Below are 17,830 nucleotides of genomic sequence, written 5' to 3'. Positions count from 1 at the left end.
AATAACAAAGCTGCTGGGACAGTGCATGCAAAAAACATAACTGGAACTAGAAATAAGAATAAAAATGAGAGTAAAGAGAAGCCTGATCTTTTTCTCTGGAAGAATTCAATACAGAGTATTTAAAGTATGCAGAAACATTAGACTGTATGCATACAGGTCTTTCATAACATCATAACCTTATGCCTCTTAGTATTGCATTCCAGCTGGTAAAAAAAAAAAAAACCCTTCTGCAAAGTTCAGCTGTATGTAGTGCTCCAGACAGGACTGTCTAATAGGGCAGACAAAACATGAAAAGAAAAGGCTAGAATCAGGGTCAGTGTCTCAGAGGCAGCTATCTTTCATTTAAAAAGCAAAAAAGGAAAGAAAAGAAAGAAAAAAAATCTACACACTGAAAAGGCTACATATTCAGAGAAAGTGCAGTTATTACCAGCAAAGCACATGTGATGGATCCGTGATAAACCTGCATGGTGAATGTCCTTTCCAGAGGAATAGGTCAATTGCAATTATCAGCTGACATAATAAAACAACAGTCAGAAAACTAGCTACTTGCAAAGGCCAGCATGATTCACATCAACAAGGACAGCTGAAGGAAAAACAAGGATCCTAAAAAATTCTCATCTATGGCAACGTATTTTAGGTGGATGACATGCAGAAAACTGGCTAGGAAGCAGAAATAGTCAAACTTATTTCATTTAACAGGTAAGTAGTCCAAGAAACAGACTTGTAGAAAACAGGTATCTCTAAAGAAAAAATAAAAATAGAGATAAGGGGCATCAGGTACTGAACATGTTATATAGTTGTGAGAGACGAGAAACCAGGCCTGTGAGAAACTAAGAAAAACAGCCTGAGAAAGCAAAAGTTGAGGCTGATCAAAGAAATGCCTCAAACACTCGCAAGACAAAACTATGAGCCACAGGGTGCATTCTGTGGAGGTCGAAGCTGATAAGGCTGCCCGAATAGCACAAGATGGGACTGGAGGAGGGAGCCCTGTGAAGACAGGACGGCTCTGCTCTGGTGCACCTGGCCAAAACTTCAAGGGCCATCTGTCCGGTGAATGACCTTTGCTTCATTATCCACGAAATGCATATTAAAGTTAACACCCCTCAATATGCTAACGAGGGCTAACATGATCATGTTAATTACATCATCCCATGAAACACCTCACCCCTCCCCGTACATGGGATACGTAGGTATGGGGGTCGACCTAGGGGATGGACCCAAGGAAAGTGGGTATAAATCAAGAAGGGAAGGGGGGGGGCGGGGCGCGGCCTGGGGAGAGAGAGTGCAGGGAAGCGAAGAAGACAGATGCCAGCAAAAAAGACGGATGTCTCCCGTGCCTCCCGGAACCCTCGTTGGCAGGAGCAGCGCAGAAACCCAGACCGGTGATCTGTATTTCCCCATTCCCTCTATCTCCCTCTTTTCCCTTTCCTATTAAGCAATGCAAGGCATATTATATTGCTTGCCACAACTTGCTATATACTTAGCCAACTATCGTGTGTTCAATTAGTACATTGTGAGTAGTTAATAAATGTTTAGACTTGGAGACTTGTTGTCCGCTCCATTGGGGATTTGCGAATCTGAGTCACTTGTCCCCCTCGTCTGAGCGGGACGTGACAATAGTTTACTTCTGAAGGCACAGAAGCCTTAAAGCAGTTGTGAGGAGAAAACGTTTTTGGCTGCATAGGCTGGTAGCTAATTCAACAATGCATTGTTATTGGTACCAAAAGCAGTTTCCATAAAAGAGCAGTTACCATTAACAGCATAGTCGTTCTCATGAAAACAGCAGTATCAAGAGACAAGCAAGTGAGAGTATCAAGTGACACAAGCATGCACTCTTACCTGAAGAAATTTCTACCTTGAAGTAGTCACTGTCCTCCCTTTTTCCCTCTCCATTTTTATTAGCTGCCAGACCAAGATCAGAAGCAACAGTGGCACTAATTCCACACAGAGGAGATGAATGCACCAACAAACACCACAGCTGACCCTCAACAGCTCTGCAAGTATTTAGCACTGAATAAAAAAATTCACAGCAACAACTCCACCCACAATCCAGCTGGACAAATCCTAATACCAACAGGCCTATTTAAATGTTTTTATGTTATTAAATGTCATACTGAAGAATACTTCCTCATATATTCCTAAACAATGATTTTTAAGCATGCTTCCTCCTCTAAGACTAGCCCTGTGCTATCTCCTCAAGACATATCTGCACCCAAGATTTAAGTCCTTGTCACATCCTTCAGTGCCACACACTCCAGCCTGAGCCACCTCAGCATTTGCATCTAGCAAAAGCTGTAGCAAAGCTGGCGGCCAAGGTCTGCTCTCACGGTTAAGACCATATTGTTAACGGTTTTTTTTCACACCACAATCTACCTCCTGCCCTATAGCGTCTCATACTAGATGCAGCTGTTCCACTCAATTACCTAACCAACCGTGCTCAGAGTGCAATGTCACAGAGTCAGTGAGAGGCCAGTGTGCTATGCTGCAGCTAGCATAAGACAGCATAACACAGTGCTGTACACCTGCACCCAAAGTCTTAATTTCAAAGCACAGGACAGGAATTAAGTCCCTCCTCTCAATCGTCTAAGTGTGTTAGAGGCTCATCTGATAAATAAGTAAAAGGAGATTGGGAAATACAAGCTAAACTAGTTCACGTTTTTTCCTCCCAATTCCAAAGTAGAATTGCTGGCTCCATTGACAATAACGATGAGATCAGGTCAAGGTGACTTAGCATTTTTATATACGTGCACAAAATAAATATATGAAGATCTAAAAATCTTTATAATCCTACTGAATTGGGCAGTAAGGCAGAGAAATGTGAAAAAAAGTATTCTATTCTGCAAGTTTGAGCTTCAGTCCTTACACCGTCCCTCTCCATGGCCCATAGTTCTTAGAGTAAACACCACACATGAACCCTTCAGAGTGGAAACAGAGAACTCCTCATCAGTATACTTAGCTACTTCCTAGTAGCAGTCAGGATATCTACAAGAAAGGCCGGAAGGAGGATCCAGGGAATTACAGGCCTGATAGACTGATCTCGGTGCTGAGGCAGGTTATGGAGCAGATCATCTTGAGTGCCATCACATGGCACATACAGGACAACCAGGTGACCAGGCCCAGCCAGCATGGGTTTATGAAAGGCAGGTCCTGCTTGACAAACCTGATCTCCTTCACTAAGGTGATCCACTTAGTGGATGAGGGAAAGGCCGTGGATGTTTTTTACCCAGACTTTAGTAAAGCCTTTGACACTTTTCTACAACATTCTCATGGAGAAACTGGCTGCTCATGGCTTGGATGTGTGTACTCTTAGCTGGGTAAAAAACTGGTTGGATGGCTGGAAAGCTGCCCTCAGAAAAGGACCTGGGGGTGCTGGTCAACAGCCAGCTGAATGTGAGCCTGCAGTGTGCCCAGGTGACCAAGAAGGACAACAGCATCCTGGCTTGTATCAGAAATAGCGTGGCCAGCAGAACTAGGGAAGTGATCTTACCCCTGGACTCGGCAGTGATGAGACCCCACCTCAAACACTCTGTTTAGTTTTGGGCCTCTCACTACAGAAAAGACATTGAGGTGCTGGAGTGCGTCCCAAGAAAGGCAATGAAGCTGGTCAGATGTCTAGAGAATAAGTCTTATGAGGAGCGGCTGAGGGACCTGGGTTGTTTAGCCTAGAAAAAAAGGAGGCTCAGGGGAGACCTTACTGCTCTCTACAACTACATGAAAGGAGGTCATAGCAAAGTGGGTGTTGGTCATTTTTCCCAAGTAACAAGTGATAAAGACAAGTTGTGCCAGGGGAGGTTTAGATTGGATATTAGGAAAAATTTCTTCATCAGAGGGTTGTCAAGTATTGGAACAGGCTGCCCAGGCAAGTGGTTGAGTCACCATGCGTGAAGGTATTGAAAAGAAGTATAGATGTTGTGCTTAGGGACACGGTTTAGTGGTGAACTTGGCAGTGTTAGGTTTACAGCGGGACTCAGTAATTTTAAGGGTCTTTTCCAACCTAAATGATTCTATATGCTTCATGATATATAGAAGGCATTATTCACACACAATGGCTTGATACATTCAGTAACAATACAAGACAACCAAGTGAAGAGTTATTCATATAGAAGTCACCTTCTGTGAGGAGAGCAAGTAGACCAGTTCCAATATAAGATACTCAGTAATCAACTGCTCAGAATTTCACTGCACTTACAAATGGATCTAAGGCTGTGGCTAATACCAGTGCTTAATGAAGCTTTACATAAGTTTAATTAAGTACAATATATCTTTCCGGTTTTAAAAAAATCATTCTGTAATGTACCATTAAAAACTACAGTGTAGCAAAGTTGTCCTATTTTCACATCTGATATACAGCCATTTGTAATCAACTGTGTAATTGTAAAACTCAAGTTTAAAAAAAAATTTCTACCTTTAAACAAATTTCCATTTTTCCCAATCTACACAATAGAAGGCTTCAACAAGTTTTCCACAAAAGGATATTAACAAACATTATAAACTTAGAAAGCAGTACATTGGAAAAAAATCCATCTCTAGTACACTGCAACTTCACTTTCTTTTGTCAGTAACAGGCAGAATTTTAAACTCTGGAAAGCTTTACTATGTGTATAAATGTAAACTTAAGAAATCAAATAAGAATGTCTAAACTTCAAAATTACAGAAGCCACCATTTACTACCTCCACCACTTATTCTGAAGCTCCTCTTAGGAACTGCATTGTTACTTATTCGTTGTAGTCCATTAGACTGAAAATCATAACTGAGAGGGTATTCATGGTATTTTGTTTCTATTCAGATTACAGAGCTATTGCAGCTAAAAGTGAAGCTGTATTTCATCCTGAAGCACATACCAAAACTGTAAGCTAACTGCTAGCTGGAGAATGGGATGTGCTCAGTCAGAGAAACCTCCTAAGGAAGGCTGACTGGCTGAGGAAGGCAGGCAAGCCTGAGTTGAGCTGAGTGACCTTCAATCAGTGCACACAAACCACTGAAGAGCACATCTGACATGCCACCCCTCAGGCCCAAGGCACAGGAATCCCAGCTTGCTGCTGACTATAGCTTCCAACCCAGTGCCTTAGAACCTGCACTTCTGGGTTTAGTCCCAGAAGACTCATTTCCAGCTTCAAAATTATGTCAACATGACTCATACCCATGCTGATACTCTAGGTGGCTACAGTGCTCCTATGAAGGGAACACACTTCAATTTCTGCATACAGATAGACATGGAATCACAGCAGCATTTCACAAAGGAAGTTCAGCTTGGTACATAGAATTGCCCAAATTTCCTTTAAAAAAAAAATCAAGTTAAAGGGAAAGCCTTTACCTTTGATATGGTATGACAACATGATAGCTTGATAGTTTTAGGATGTAGCAAAGGAAGCAGTAAATATTGTGGGATGGACACAGAACCCAGTCATTCCACATTACTAAAAACTTAAACAGCATCACTGCAACACTAATTCACCATATTATCCAGTTACAATTTTATTAATTATATGACACACTTCAGGAAGTCAGCATACTACATCAGCAGTAACATTTCTTCACATGCACAGCTTCCTGGCATTGGTTACCTGTTAAACAGATCTCTGAACACTACCAAGACCATGTCTATCAAATAGATGTTTGATAAAAACAACTGATGATTAGATAAGGTCTGTCCAGGTGTAACAGTCATTTCAAAATTAGTACTGTAAGTTCTCGAATCATATTAGAAGATAAAACTTTGACATCTCTATATCGAAACTGACATGAAACAAAATGGCCTGTTATAAGGTTATGAGCTCATGGTAACAAGAGACAACCAGGAAACTCAAGGTCACCAGTAGTCTTGCAGTCTTGAACAAATTTCTCTGTGCATCAACTTACCGAAGAGACAATGAAATGCTATCCCTCTTTTAATAGTAACAAGACACTGGGAAGGAGGAACATAGAAAGATCTAGGGAAACTCAAAAGGTAAATTAGGTTCAAGTTTTCAGTGTTACAGCTAAAGATTGGTTAATCAGCTTTTCAATACTGTGGTTTGAACACAGACAGCAGCAAAACACCACACAGCCGCTTGCTCACCCTCTCCCACCTTGGGGAATAGGGGATAGAATTGAAAAAATAAACGTAAGGAGACTTGTAGGTTGATATAAAAACAGTTTAATAATTGAAATAAAATAAAACAACAACAGAAAGTACAAATGGGTAACGCACAATGTGATTGCTTACCACCCACCAATACCCAGGCCACTCCTGGCTAGCTATCCTGAAAAAAACAAGATCCCAAAACTGCAACTGCCCCCCCCCCGCCCCCCGGGCCAACCCTCCTTTATATACTGAGCATGACATTACCTGATATGGAATATTTCATTGGCTAATTTGGGTCCGGGGCTCTGGCTCTGCTCCCTCCCAGTTTCTTGTGCACCTGCGCACAGGCAGGACATGGGGAGTTGGAAAGTCCTCGATCTCTCAGCAACAACTGAAAACATCAGTGTATTATCAACATTCTTCTGATACCAAATCCCATACTGAATCCAAACCACAGCAGTATTCTAGCTACTAAGAAGAAAAATTATCTCAATCCCAGCCAAAACCAGGACAAATATTAGGAAAAAAGGAACGGTATTGCCTTTATAGTAGTGGGAACCTTCTTCCCATAAAGCTTAATTTAAGGCATTAAAACAATTTGATTCTACATAGGTAGAAGTGGTAGCTAGGATGTGCAGGGGAGGGAGATAGCATGCATTCTGTTCCCAGAAAAATTTCACAAAACTAGATAGCAAAACATACTCTGCTTACATGAAACGACACTGAAAACTCACCAACACTTAAAGGATATACAGTGTGGAAGAATCAAATTACTCAAGGTTATATGTAAGAATGCAACAGATTGATGACAAAACAAAGAGGATTAATTTAGGCAGAGCCAGACAACTTACCATTCTGACAATATGGTACAAGACAAAAAATGTAAGCAAGCCTTGCCCTGGCATGAGAGGTAATAAACAATGTAGTATCTTCTCTCATCGTAGTCTCCATGACTTCAAAGTACTCTGAATTCAAATCATTTATTTTTGTAAAACAGAAAGAGATCTTCAGGCAGTAGGCAATTCAGCATGCCAAGTGTGGAGGCAGGACCAAGTTACAAATTCTAACACACAGTTCCTCCCTGCTCAGCTTTAGATTCAAACTAGTGTGAAACGTTTAGAGGTTTATTGGGGGGGAGGGGTTGGTTGCATTGGGTTTTTGGACTACCAAGATGTTCATTTCTTGCTAATCTTCATTGCCTTAAATTTAGATCTTCAATGTAATACTTTACTAGGCTCTGTGCCAAGCTCTACAGGCTGATCAGGAAAGCTCTCTGTTAGACAGCCACCTCACGTCACAGTCAAAGTATAATAAGTAAGAAAGATTTCTATCTAGTTACAGAATTTTTAAAAAAGAAAAAAGTTATGTGTTGACAGTTATTTGATAAAGAACGTCACATTACGGTACATTTGGCAATCCTTATAGCCAAGGCCAGAAATCAAGTTAATAAAAAAAATGAATGTACACATGTTACTTCAATTTTAAATGGTAAGCTTTCAAGGATTTGTTTTCTATCTCCCAAAGAGAACAGAAGACAAAGGCCAGGACTGTATCTTGCACCAATTAATCTATCCAGCAAATGAAACTACTGGCAAAGAAAAAATTCATCTGAGGTAACTTTCTGATCCCATTCTTGCAGCACTGCCATAGATGTTGAATTTTGTGTAACAAAAACGTGTAACTAACAGGTTTGCTCAAATTGCTTGGCAGTCTATCGCATCACTGTGCCAGATACTCTCCCATTAGCAGTGCTAGTTATGGCACTGCCCTCTTCTCCCTAACTGCATCCCGTCGAACACAATCAATCATAATAGTATTTGAACAAAGAACACTGGGCGATTTTGAGGGAGAAAAAGGCAAGAATTAATATCTGACAGGATTCTCATTGATTGCTGTATATCCTCAACAATGCTAAAGAAAACACACATGAAAAATAGGTGCTTTAAATATGACCTTTTTTCTAGAATAGCTCCTTTGCAGAAACACATCAATTTAAAAGTACCTGAATCTTCTCTCTGCAACTTCTTAGAGCCTGAAGACAGGAACACACACTTCACATACTTAGAAGTGTAACAAGCTTTACTGGGTTCGGCACTGGAAGAGCTTAGTATTGATTTGTCAGATAGGCTCCACATCAGAGATGAATGATATTGAAATAATTTAAGATGTCTTTAGGGTGAAACAAGCAACCAAACAGCATACAGTACCATGTTTTGCAGCAGTGTTAAAAGACTAACTGGAATATTCCACTCTTACTTTTAAAACAAAGCATGGGCCATAAGGTGCTACAGAAACCTAAACACACAAAAATGAATACATGGGAACTGAAGAGGAGAAAATAAAATGCATGCACAAAAAAGGTCATTGTTCTGTCATAATTCTATATTAAAACCCCAAAGCACCTTATAAAATGAGACACCAAATTCCACAATCTTGTCACAGATGCAAAGCAAAGCATGCAAAAGCAGCAACACCCCTTACCTAGTGATAACATGATATGCTTTACATTAGATCTTCTCTGTTGCCAACCAACTCAGGTAAATTGTAGATGTTGGCCACCTTGTCCTAAGAACAATTTTGAACTGTAGCTTACTGACAAGAGCAAATATTCAGGGCCAAAGCGACAAAATAAGAAAATGCTATTTAGTTTCATGCTTGAATGTTAAAATCTGCTATTTATCATTGTCAAACAGTCACAGATACAGTCTAATAACACAACATACTTGATCACTACTCCACTTACAATAATCTTGTATGTTTAAACACAAACACCCTACTGTGTCTTGAAGAACTGAAAAAGGAAAGAGCACATGAATTAATAAAGAATCGGAAGTACTGTCAAATTTTACCCTGGTTATAAAACATTTGCTCTTCCTAATTTTTCATTTATATTACTCCTTCCTTTCTTGCACTTCTCCACATTTACTAAAATCTTGAAAAATTTGAAGTAATTTAAAACTAGGAAACTGTGTTCACAAGGGACACAGGAGTCCTAAAATCAATTTTCCACTCATAACCTAAATTTTCCAGCTGTGCCCGTGAGTGTTGTATTCAGAAAACATAAGAGGATAGGGATTATTTCAGATTCTTCTGCACACAAATTCTGACTGCTAAATTCCCTAATGTACCTGAAGAAGTTGTGTACAACTAGGCTTTTTTAGAGAAACTGAAATGGTATCCTCCTTGTGGCATAATTTAAAGCAAAGAGATAAAATACATTAAAAAACTTTTCACATCAAAAGAACTCAAAACAGAAGTTAATTCAAGCATACACTTTACAGACTTCTTAGCATGTCTCCCTTGCTTTTCACATAGGAAGAGAAAGTTACATTGTGGGACAGGAGAGAAATCTGCATTAGTTGAAAACATGTTCAGATATGTTTCTGTATTTGATATAGCATCGTTTATCTGTAGAGAACACCAAGAATATTCAGATACACAAAACATATGCACACTTGAAGTTCTAGCTTTCTAGGGCTAGAATACTATCAGAATTGTGACGTGACATTTATCTCCACGCACTTCAGTGCATTGTACAAGTTAGGTATTCTAAAAAGCTACCAGGTTCCAGACAGCTGAAAATGAAATTCAGGAGAAAGCAAGCTGTTCGGTAACAGGAACTACTGGTTACCAATAACGGCACAAGCCCCATCTTTCAACTAAGGGCCACCTATTAGTTTCTTTAAGATCGCGGGTTTTAATTACTTAAACATTTCCTTGACATTTGATTACTTGAAGTTTTTTCTTTTACAGCATCTACACAAGGATGACATTTCTGGTATACTGCTGCTAGACTGAATCTCCTATTTCTGACAGTAAAGCTTAAAAAAACCCCATCTTTTAATACTTTTCAATGCAATTGTTCCCTTGCTTTGACACAGTGTCTTGGTTGGGGAGGATACCCTGGTGTCATAGAAGTGTTATTTAATATCCCTGTGAAACTAAGTCAGCTATATACACCAACACTAAGGAATTTCAAAAAGGACAAAGTACTCCAAACATACCATGCTCTTTAGAAACTCAAGAGTTTAGTATCTGAAGTCTCTGAAGAGCTTACTTTTTCTCAAGGGCACAGAGTACAATTAACCTTTTCATCACTAATCCCTGTAGCTGCATGCCACTGTGGAGTACTAAACTTGAGAACGAAAATCAAGGGGGACCTGAATGAAGAGGTGGGGGGAATCCAAAAGAGACACAAGAGCAGAAACTGAGACGAAGCAATTGAACCAGATTATATACAGAGTACATGAGCTGTTGACAGGAAACAATGTTGTTCTCATGAAGCAACGACCCTACTGAATAGAGTTAAGGTTGCAGAAGTTACTGGTACATGTAAAGGGGAAAAAGTAAAGTCAAGAAAACAAATTTAAAACAAATCATGAAATTGCAGTTTTGAGTGTTTTGCTTTGTGATCATAACAATAATTTATGGATTTTTACATAATTTTAATGTTCAGATGGATAACTGGCACTGCTATAAGCAAAAATGTTTATTGCTTCAATCTAATAGGAAAAGGAATTAATAACATCTCAAAGCCTGTGGGCAATTTTGATAAAACCCCTAACTTAAGAAATTGAAAACAAGACTTTTAAAGCAAATGTAGCATATCAGTAGGTGAAAACAAATCTCAAATCATTATGTTAAACATGACACGTGAAGCAGCATCACAGTCAAAACTGCAAACTTGAATGAAGCATCTTATGCAAACATTTCAAAAAGAAAACACAGATAACTACTAGTTTCATTAGTTGTGACAAAGTGAGTAAAAACCAGTGCTAACAAAACCATTTGTGAAACCAAGAACAACCCATGGAATTGAAAAAAACACCCAACCTGTTTCAATCAGAAGTTACTATCCTTCATGCAACTATTATTCCTACTAACTAACTAAGCAGGCAAAAAAAACCCTAACAAACACAACAACAAACCAACCAAAACCCAAAACCCCACAACCAAATTTTGGGGATAAGCCAAATGACTCAAAGAGGACCTAATGAGTGCACAGAGGACTCCAAAGCTTTATGACTCTTAGACCACAATGAAGCTCAGTTCAAGTCATTACAGATTTCACTGCAGAGCTCACCAAAGGATGTGACATGAAGGAACATTAAGTTTATGCTTTGCCTTCCAAACCTCAGCTTTGTGACATATTGTAGACATTCTCAAGAAATGTTACTGCAATTATCAGAAGGCATTAATAAGAAGTGTGATACGGGTTACAGACACCAAGTTTGGTCCTGTGCCAAATATTTTAGCTCTGAATGCAGCAAGGGGCTTGCTTTTCTTTTTAATTTTAGACCCTGAAATAAAGTGACCACAGCACCAAGAGAATCAAAGACAGAAGAAAAGGTTAACCCTTTCAGAAAAGCTTTCACAACTCAAATAATAGAAAAATATGTCCGACACAAAGCCTCTTAGAGGACCTGACAAACATGTTATCATGCACGAATGCCTGGAAAATATAGGTGAATTAACTGATCAAGAGATTGTACATTCTATTAGGCCTGCATAAGTGACAGCTAATGAGGAGAGAAAAAAATATTCTTTACATCAGTGTCGATTCTCTCAGAAGACTGCTCTTCCGCTTCCTAAAAGCGGCTATCACTGCCTATCACTATTTAAGCAAAGAAAACATCTATTCTAACCTGCACATCCCTTCCCTTACAACAAAAATAGATCTAAAATGTCTTGTCTTCTGTAACAGTGTTTAGAATGACTAAAAAATAAAGACGGCTCTACCGGGAAAAAATGTAGTAATTTATCAAGAATACAGAAAATCTGGGTTTTTTTAACATTTTACTTCTATGTATGCTGCTTATGCAAACACCTCATAAAATGAAAGAGCAAGCATCACAATGTAAGTAGTTCTGAGCACTACTTTGCAGATGCAGCCCCTGAAGAAATAATATTAGATAGGACTGGACACAACTACTAAGCAGAGGATGAATGCAGTGTGCAGTCACAGAGCTATTCCCACACAACACCAGAAAACGTATATCCAGTCTTCTTATGAATTGATTTATCTGAATCTACTGGAAACTGCAAACTGTAAAGATTTTATGTTTTAAATCCTTTTCTTGTTCCATGCCCTCCACAGGCTTTTCTTCCACACACTCACCAAGAGGCAGAGACACATATCAGACCTGATTCACAACTACACAATTGCTCTTCCATACTGTAAATCCATTTCCACCAGTACAGAAACCCCAGCAGAGAAAATGGATCAGGTCCCTCTTGCTTAGTGGGAGGGCGAACACTGTTGCACACAGCATTCAAATCAGTGAAAATTAAAAACTTTTCCAGAACCTCATCTGTAACACGGACTTTTCCACCCCTTGTCTTCAGTTTGAAACAGACCTATTAATTAGAATTAATATTCTAATAATTAATATTCTCCAGCTTTTATCATAATTTTTTCCTCAGCAGACCACCCCAAGAACATATTCCCAAGCACGAACTGGATCCACAGAAGAGACAGTTACAGTCTCCCTATTTCCATTCCTCTCCTCTAGAGTGTGACTTCTAGCTGACCCTTCCACTTCCCACATCAATTTTCAGTATTTCAGAAAGAATTATTTTCACGAAGTCTCTTACTCCAAAGAAATTGCACCTGTTTAGGAGCCACAAATAAGGCCATTTTTTTCTCGATAATTATTTTCTTTCTGTCTGATTTCTTAGAACATATTTTTAAGTGAGCCAATAACCAAGGACTTCAAAAAATCTGCAAGGTTTTACTTTTTGCAGAGGTCTGGACACTTATGTACCAAATATCAAAATGTTTGACTACAAAAGCCAAGCATTTTCCTGTACTGGAGGTAGAGCAAAGGAATAGTCAAGGCTACGTAATGATTGTGCCCCTTGCCATCTTTTCTAGAAATACATGGAATTAGTATAAACCAACTCCTCAGTTCCGCCAAAATAGGAACACTCCATTTACACCACATTTTCATTTACATTGCCTGTTTCCATTTCTACAGCAATGAGTCTGAATTTTGTGATTAAATTCTTTTCACCTCATTCCCCCTCAAATCAATGCATGAAGTACAGTATTAGATTTTCAATTGGAATTTTCCATGTTAGCTATAATGGTATGTCTGCAAACTTAATGCATGCAGTCATCCTGAATCTAAAGAAGCCTTAGATTCCTATGAAAATTTTCCAGCATTTACAAAAAGATGCACCTAGAGACAAGAAAACAAATACAGCATTTTCTCCGACATTTGGGAGGTTTCATGTATAGCTGATTTCTCTGCTGTTGGTCAATTCCTCTGCAAGTCTAATTAAAAAAGCTCATGTAATTACCCTAAGATTTACAAGACACTGCTTATCAGCCACTTAGAGGCAGAACTGAAATTAGCAAAAGGAAAAGGGAAGGCCCAAAGCATCTGTTCAACAAGAGAAAGCTTCATCAGCTCTGGAAGCATGACTGAAGCTGGCTGCATCTGGCAGTAAGATTTCTCCCACATTCCCACATCCTTCTTACAGACTGCAGGAAATATGCGTTACCTATATCCACCATCACATGGGTCTGTAATCTTTCGTTTAAGGCAGTATAAAACACAGTGCTCGGACAAACTTCTACTAGACAAATTCACAGAAGAAAGATGAAACATAGGTTATTAGCAGAATACAATCAAGAACTGTGATGAAAAACATGCAAGTAGTAGTTAGCTGGTTTCATTTTTTTAAGAACTTATTTTCAAGAGATACTCATATCAATCCACACTAAATTATACTTAGCAGTTTTAGAAGTTGAAAGGAATGGTAAATTTTCTCCTGAAGTTTGTTACAAATAAAATGTATTCTTTGTAATTAATGCTTCAGAATCTGCTCACCAAAAAAGAGCACATACTACAGATTCAGAAGCTTCAATATAAGTAACTGGACATAAAGAGGTGGTAGTAAGATGAAATAAGTGTATGTATTCAGGATGCAACAAATTAAAGGCTCAGTTTCTGTCTTAGAAGCCTGAGCACCAGGAAAACCTTCCCACATATCAACCCAAACCAAGATTTATCGAAGCCTACATATTTACTTAAGGCTTATATTTTGAGATTCAATTCAAGCTGCTTCCTGGCTTTTTTTAAACACAGCATGATGGTACACAGCATTAAACACAACTACATCAAGTTCCCATCTAAAAGGAAATGGTTTGCATGCCCTGTAAATCAAGCTTTGAAGCAAATAGTGTACAAACAGAAAAAAACAGCAGTTGCACCAATTTTGTTTTTAAGCATGTGCTGCTTCCCATTATAGGACTGGTTTAATTTAAACGCACCTTCACCTGAGAAAGCACACAGCTTTTAAGCAGACTTACCTGCTTTTATCATTTCTACTTCTAACCAAAAGAACTGACAAAGTCGTATGAAGTAAAGTTAGCTGACCTTTCACTGAAGAGCACAGTATTTCATAACAGTCTTAACCCATTGTCTTTCTTTTTCTTTTAAAAAAAAAAAACAACCTTTCAGAGTATTCTCAACAGCCTTTAAAGGGAAGTGTAAATAGCACATGAAAAAGAGGGGACAAAAAAAATACATTGATTACTCCCACAGAACAACGTAACAGTAGAATTATTTAGGGATTTTTTAATGGTAAGAACTACAATAAAATAACCAACTCATTACTTTCGGGTATACTGTAAAAAGCAAATTTCAGCCAAGCAGACAACTCGGAGACTTAATCTAATCAGTATTTACTAACAAGAATTGAACAGGGGCTACACTCCTTGTCACATGTCATATCATCTGTTTTCCAGCTCACAAATTCATCATACTAGTCTCTAGGCTAATTGCATGAACAGCAGATGAAAATAAAAACAGAGCAACGCAAGAACATAAGGGAAGTGAGACAATATGAAGACAGATTCGGTTAAGGGTCTGCTGAACACAACTTGAGTGTAAAAAGGATTTCTCCCCCTCCATCTTTCTCTAGATGACAGCACATCAACTTGAACACTTTTGACCACTGGTTATTTTCCTCCACCCTAGACTCAGATTCTAATGACAGTCATGGGGTACACATCTTTGAAAACAATTTATTACTGCATGCACCGCAAGTATGAATTTGTCTTTCTGGTACTGGGATTATTCACTATATAGCTTTTAATACTCTTAAGTGACCACGTAAGCATATGCAGGAGTAAGCACGTATTCTGTGAAATATTCTTGGTATTCATTCAAAATTACTTTGTTAAAGTTACAGAAAACAACAACAACATAAAAAAAGTCAAAAATAGCGTTTGCAGAACTCAACAAAAGGCTTTCATATTAAGGTTTAAGTTATCCCTTAATCAGAACAGACTGCTGTTCAACTTTTGTCAAGCAGCAGAAATTCGGTTTCCACTACTCAGTGGATTACAGCAGGTTTAGCAGGTGGAGATCCAGTTTCACTGTGAAGATCAACCTCGTGAAACTTTGAAATCCTCTCCTTTAAAAGCTGTCATGGGCAGTACCAACGTGCAGCAAAGATCCTCCTTCCCACTTTACAATCAATTAATAGAAAATATTTTGGATTTAAGGACTAATCAAAATCTCAGAATCTGTTTATGATAGTTATTGACTAAATTATTCCAGAGGCAAATACTGTCACACAAAAAGTTAAAGAAAAGCTAATGGATTCTTGAAAGACTAAGAGGCCCCAGAGAATTTTAGGGCTTCTCTATGCTACATAACAACATGGGCTATAGATTCTGCTTGTCTTCATCCATCTACTAGAAATTGTCACACTTGATCAGTACCAAGTTGAAAGCACTGATCAGAAAGGGCATCTTTCTGAAAAGTTCAGAACTGTGCAAGTTCAGCTCAATTTAAACATTATAAACAGTTTTACATTACTTAAGAATAACGATCCCAAATGTAAGGAGGCTTTCCTCTTCACCCTCCTCCCACTGAAACATTGCGGATGTAAAGGAAAACAAAAGAAAGGAAGTACATTCATCGCTGAGAGGGACTTGAGCAAAGGGGCTTTCTAAACAATGGGCCAGAATGATGTAGTTTGAAGTGGTGCTCCATTTTGGTGAAAAAGTAAAAAAGTAACTACACCCTATACTCGATTGTTGTCACACGTTCGTAATTAGTGCACTTTCTGCCAAAAAAAAAAACCAAACCCAAAAAAAAAAAAAAAAAAACAAAAAAAAAACAGAACACCCAAATTTGAGCGTTTGATACATTATCCAAAGAGTATATACGGCTCGAGTCTTGAGTTCAAACACCATACGGTACCAAACCCACACTCCATTTGGGATACGTCATTTTCTCGAGTTTATGAACGCCGGCGGCGAAGTCAGCCAACAGCTGACTGAAAACGGCAACGCTCCCGTCTCGCCGTTCCACAAAGTATGCCGCGAACGCCCCGACAGCCATAAGCAGGCGAAACTTTCCCCCTCAGCTAATGGCCGTCTGTTCCCCGTCGTTACCGCACCGCTGCCGGGGAGAACCACCCCGCAGCGTTCCCGCCGCTCCCGCCTCGCCGGCTACCGGGAGGCGCCCGGGCGCGGCGGACAACACCTCCGCGCCCGCCGCCGCCGCCCGCCGGGGCCGACGGTCGCGCTGCTCCCAAGCCCGGCCGCCGCCGCGACCCTCACGCCCACAGGTGTCCCCCCGCCGCCGGGCCCGCCGGCACGACTCGGCGCCTCACGGCAGGTGAGGGCAACTTCGGGACCGGCACCGCGGGGGGGACCGGCCCCGCAGGCACCGCCCGGCCGCCCCTACCTGCAGCCCCCGTCTCCGCAGGATGCCCGGCTCGTCCATTGCGCCGCCCCGCCGCCCTCACGCCGCGCGGCGCCTGGCCCCGCCGGACTGCCCGGACCCCGCGCGCCGCTCCGCATCCCGGCGGCTGCTGAACGCTGACATCACGGCTGCGCCGATTGGCGCCGCCGGGGCACGTGACCGGGCGAGTTGTGCACCCCGGCAACTTCGGCGCGCGGCGACGGGGCAGCCCCGCGCGCGGGGCCCGGGCCGAGGACCGACGCGACGGCCCCACCCCGGCCCCGCGCGCCCTGCCAGGCTGACGTGCCCCTGCCCCGCCGCCGCCGCGGGGCGGGGCGGGGCGGGGCGGGGCGGGGGGGGGCTGGGATCGCCGGTCGCCCCGCGGCGCAGCCAGGTCCAGCCCGTCCCTGAGGAGGAAAGGACGGGGCGCGCCGCCCCGCTTCCCGCCGCCGCCGGGCCCGGCCCGCTTACCGCCACCGCCCGGCTGCCAGCCCGCCCCGCACCACGGCACCGCGGGCCAGTGTCAGTCACGGCGTTATTCGCACCGGATCAAAATATGCTGAGGTAAAAATTGCCTAAATGCCGTCATTAGATGGAGCGTTAGCCCATGGCATTAGGGTAAGCAGTCAGAAAATAGCATTCCCATCATGTGTAATTTCACAGTCTGTTTGAGCTTGTTTACCTTGCTCCGTCTCATTTTCTTTCAATTCAAGGCAGGCAAGAGATGAATAATAAGTTTTCGTTTACTTGCAAAATGCGACAGTAATAACATACTGTAATAGCACTTTGTAAGAAATTACCCCTGCGGGATTTGCCGTTTGAAGCAGCTGAGAAACCGCGGAGGGAGGATGGACTCTCTGGGGTGCAGAACACCGCAGCCACCAGGTCAGGCTGCGACCTTGGGCATGTCACCCATGCGCCTCGCACCAGCTCAGCTGACCTGACTGAAGCCAGGAAAACTCCGCCAAAAACTAGGTGCTGAACCCGAAAAGGTTATGTCTGAAAACACAGAACCCAAGGAGGAAAGAAGTATTGGACTTCTTATCAGCTAAGCTGCTG

General features: G+C 41.1%; 1 protein-coding gene across 2 annotated transcripts in view; it reads right to left on the bottom strand.

Moving 5' to 3' along the window:
• Positions 1-17,830, bottom strand: part of MAST4 (microtubule associated serine/threonine kinase family member 4) — a 243,741-nt gene that overhangs the window by 191,903 nt on the left and 34,008 nt on the right. The window contains exon 1 of one of the 2 annotated variants that reach the window (XM_074811706.1): positions 16,775-16,862. The exons of the other annotated variant lie outside the window; for it this stretch is intronic. Coding sequence (XP_074667807.1) covers positions 16,775-16,813 — 39 coding nt within the window. The 5' untranslated portion in view covers positions 16,814-16,862. Of the gene's footprint in view, positions 1-16,774; positions 16,863-17,830 lie in introns of those variants that run through there. 2 annotated transcript variants of the gene reach the window in all.

This window comes from Strix aluco, chromosome Z (genome assembly GCF_031877795.1).
Source record: "Strix aluco isolate bStrAlu1 chromosome Z, bStrAlu1.hap1, whole genome shotgun sequence".
Taxonomy (NCBI): Eukaryota; Metazoa; Chordata; class Aves; order Strigiformes; family Strigidae; genus Strix; species Strix aluco.
The sequence above is the reverse complement of the archived record's forward strand: the minus strand, read 5'-3'. Positions and strand labels throughout refer to the sequence as shown.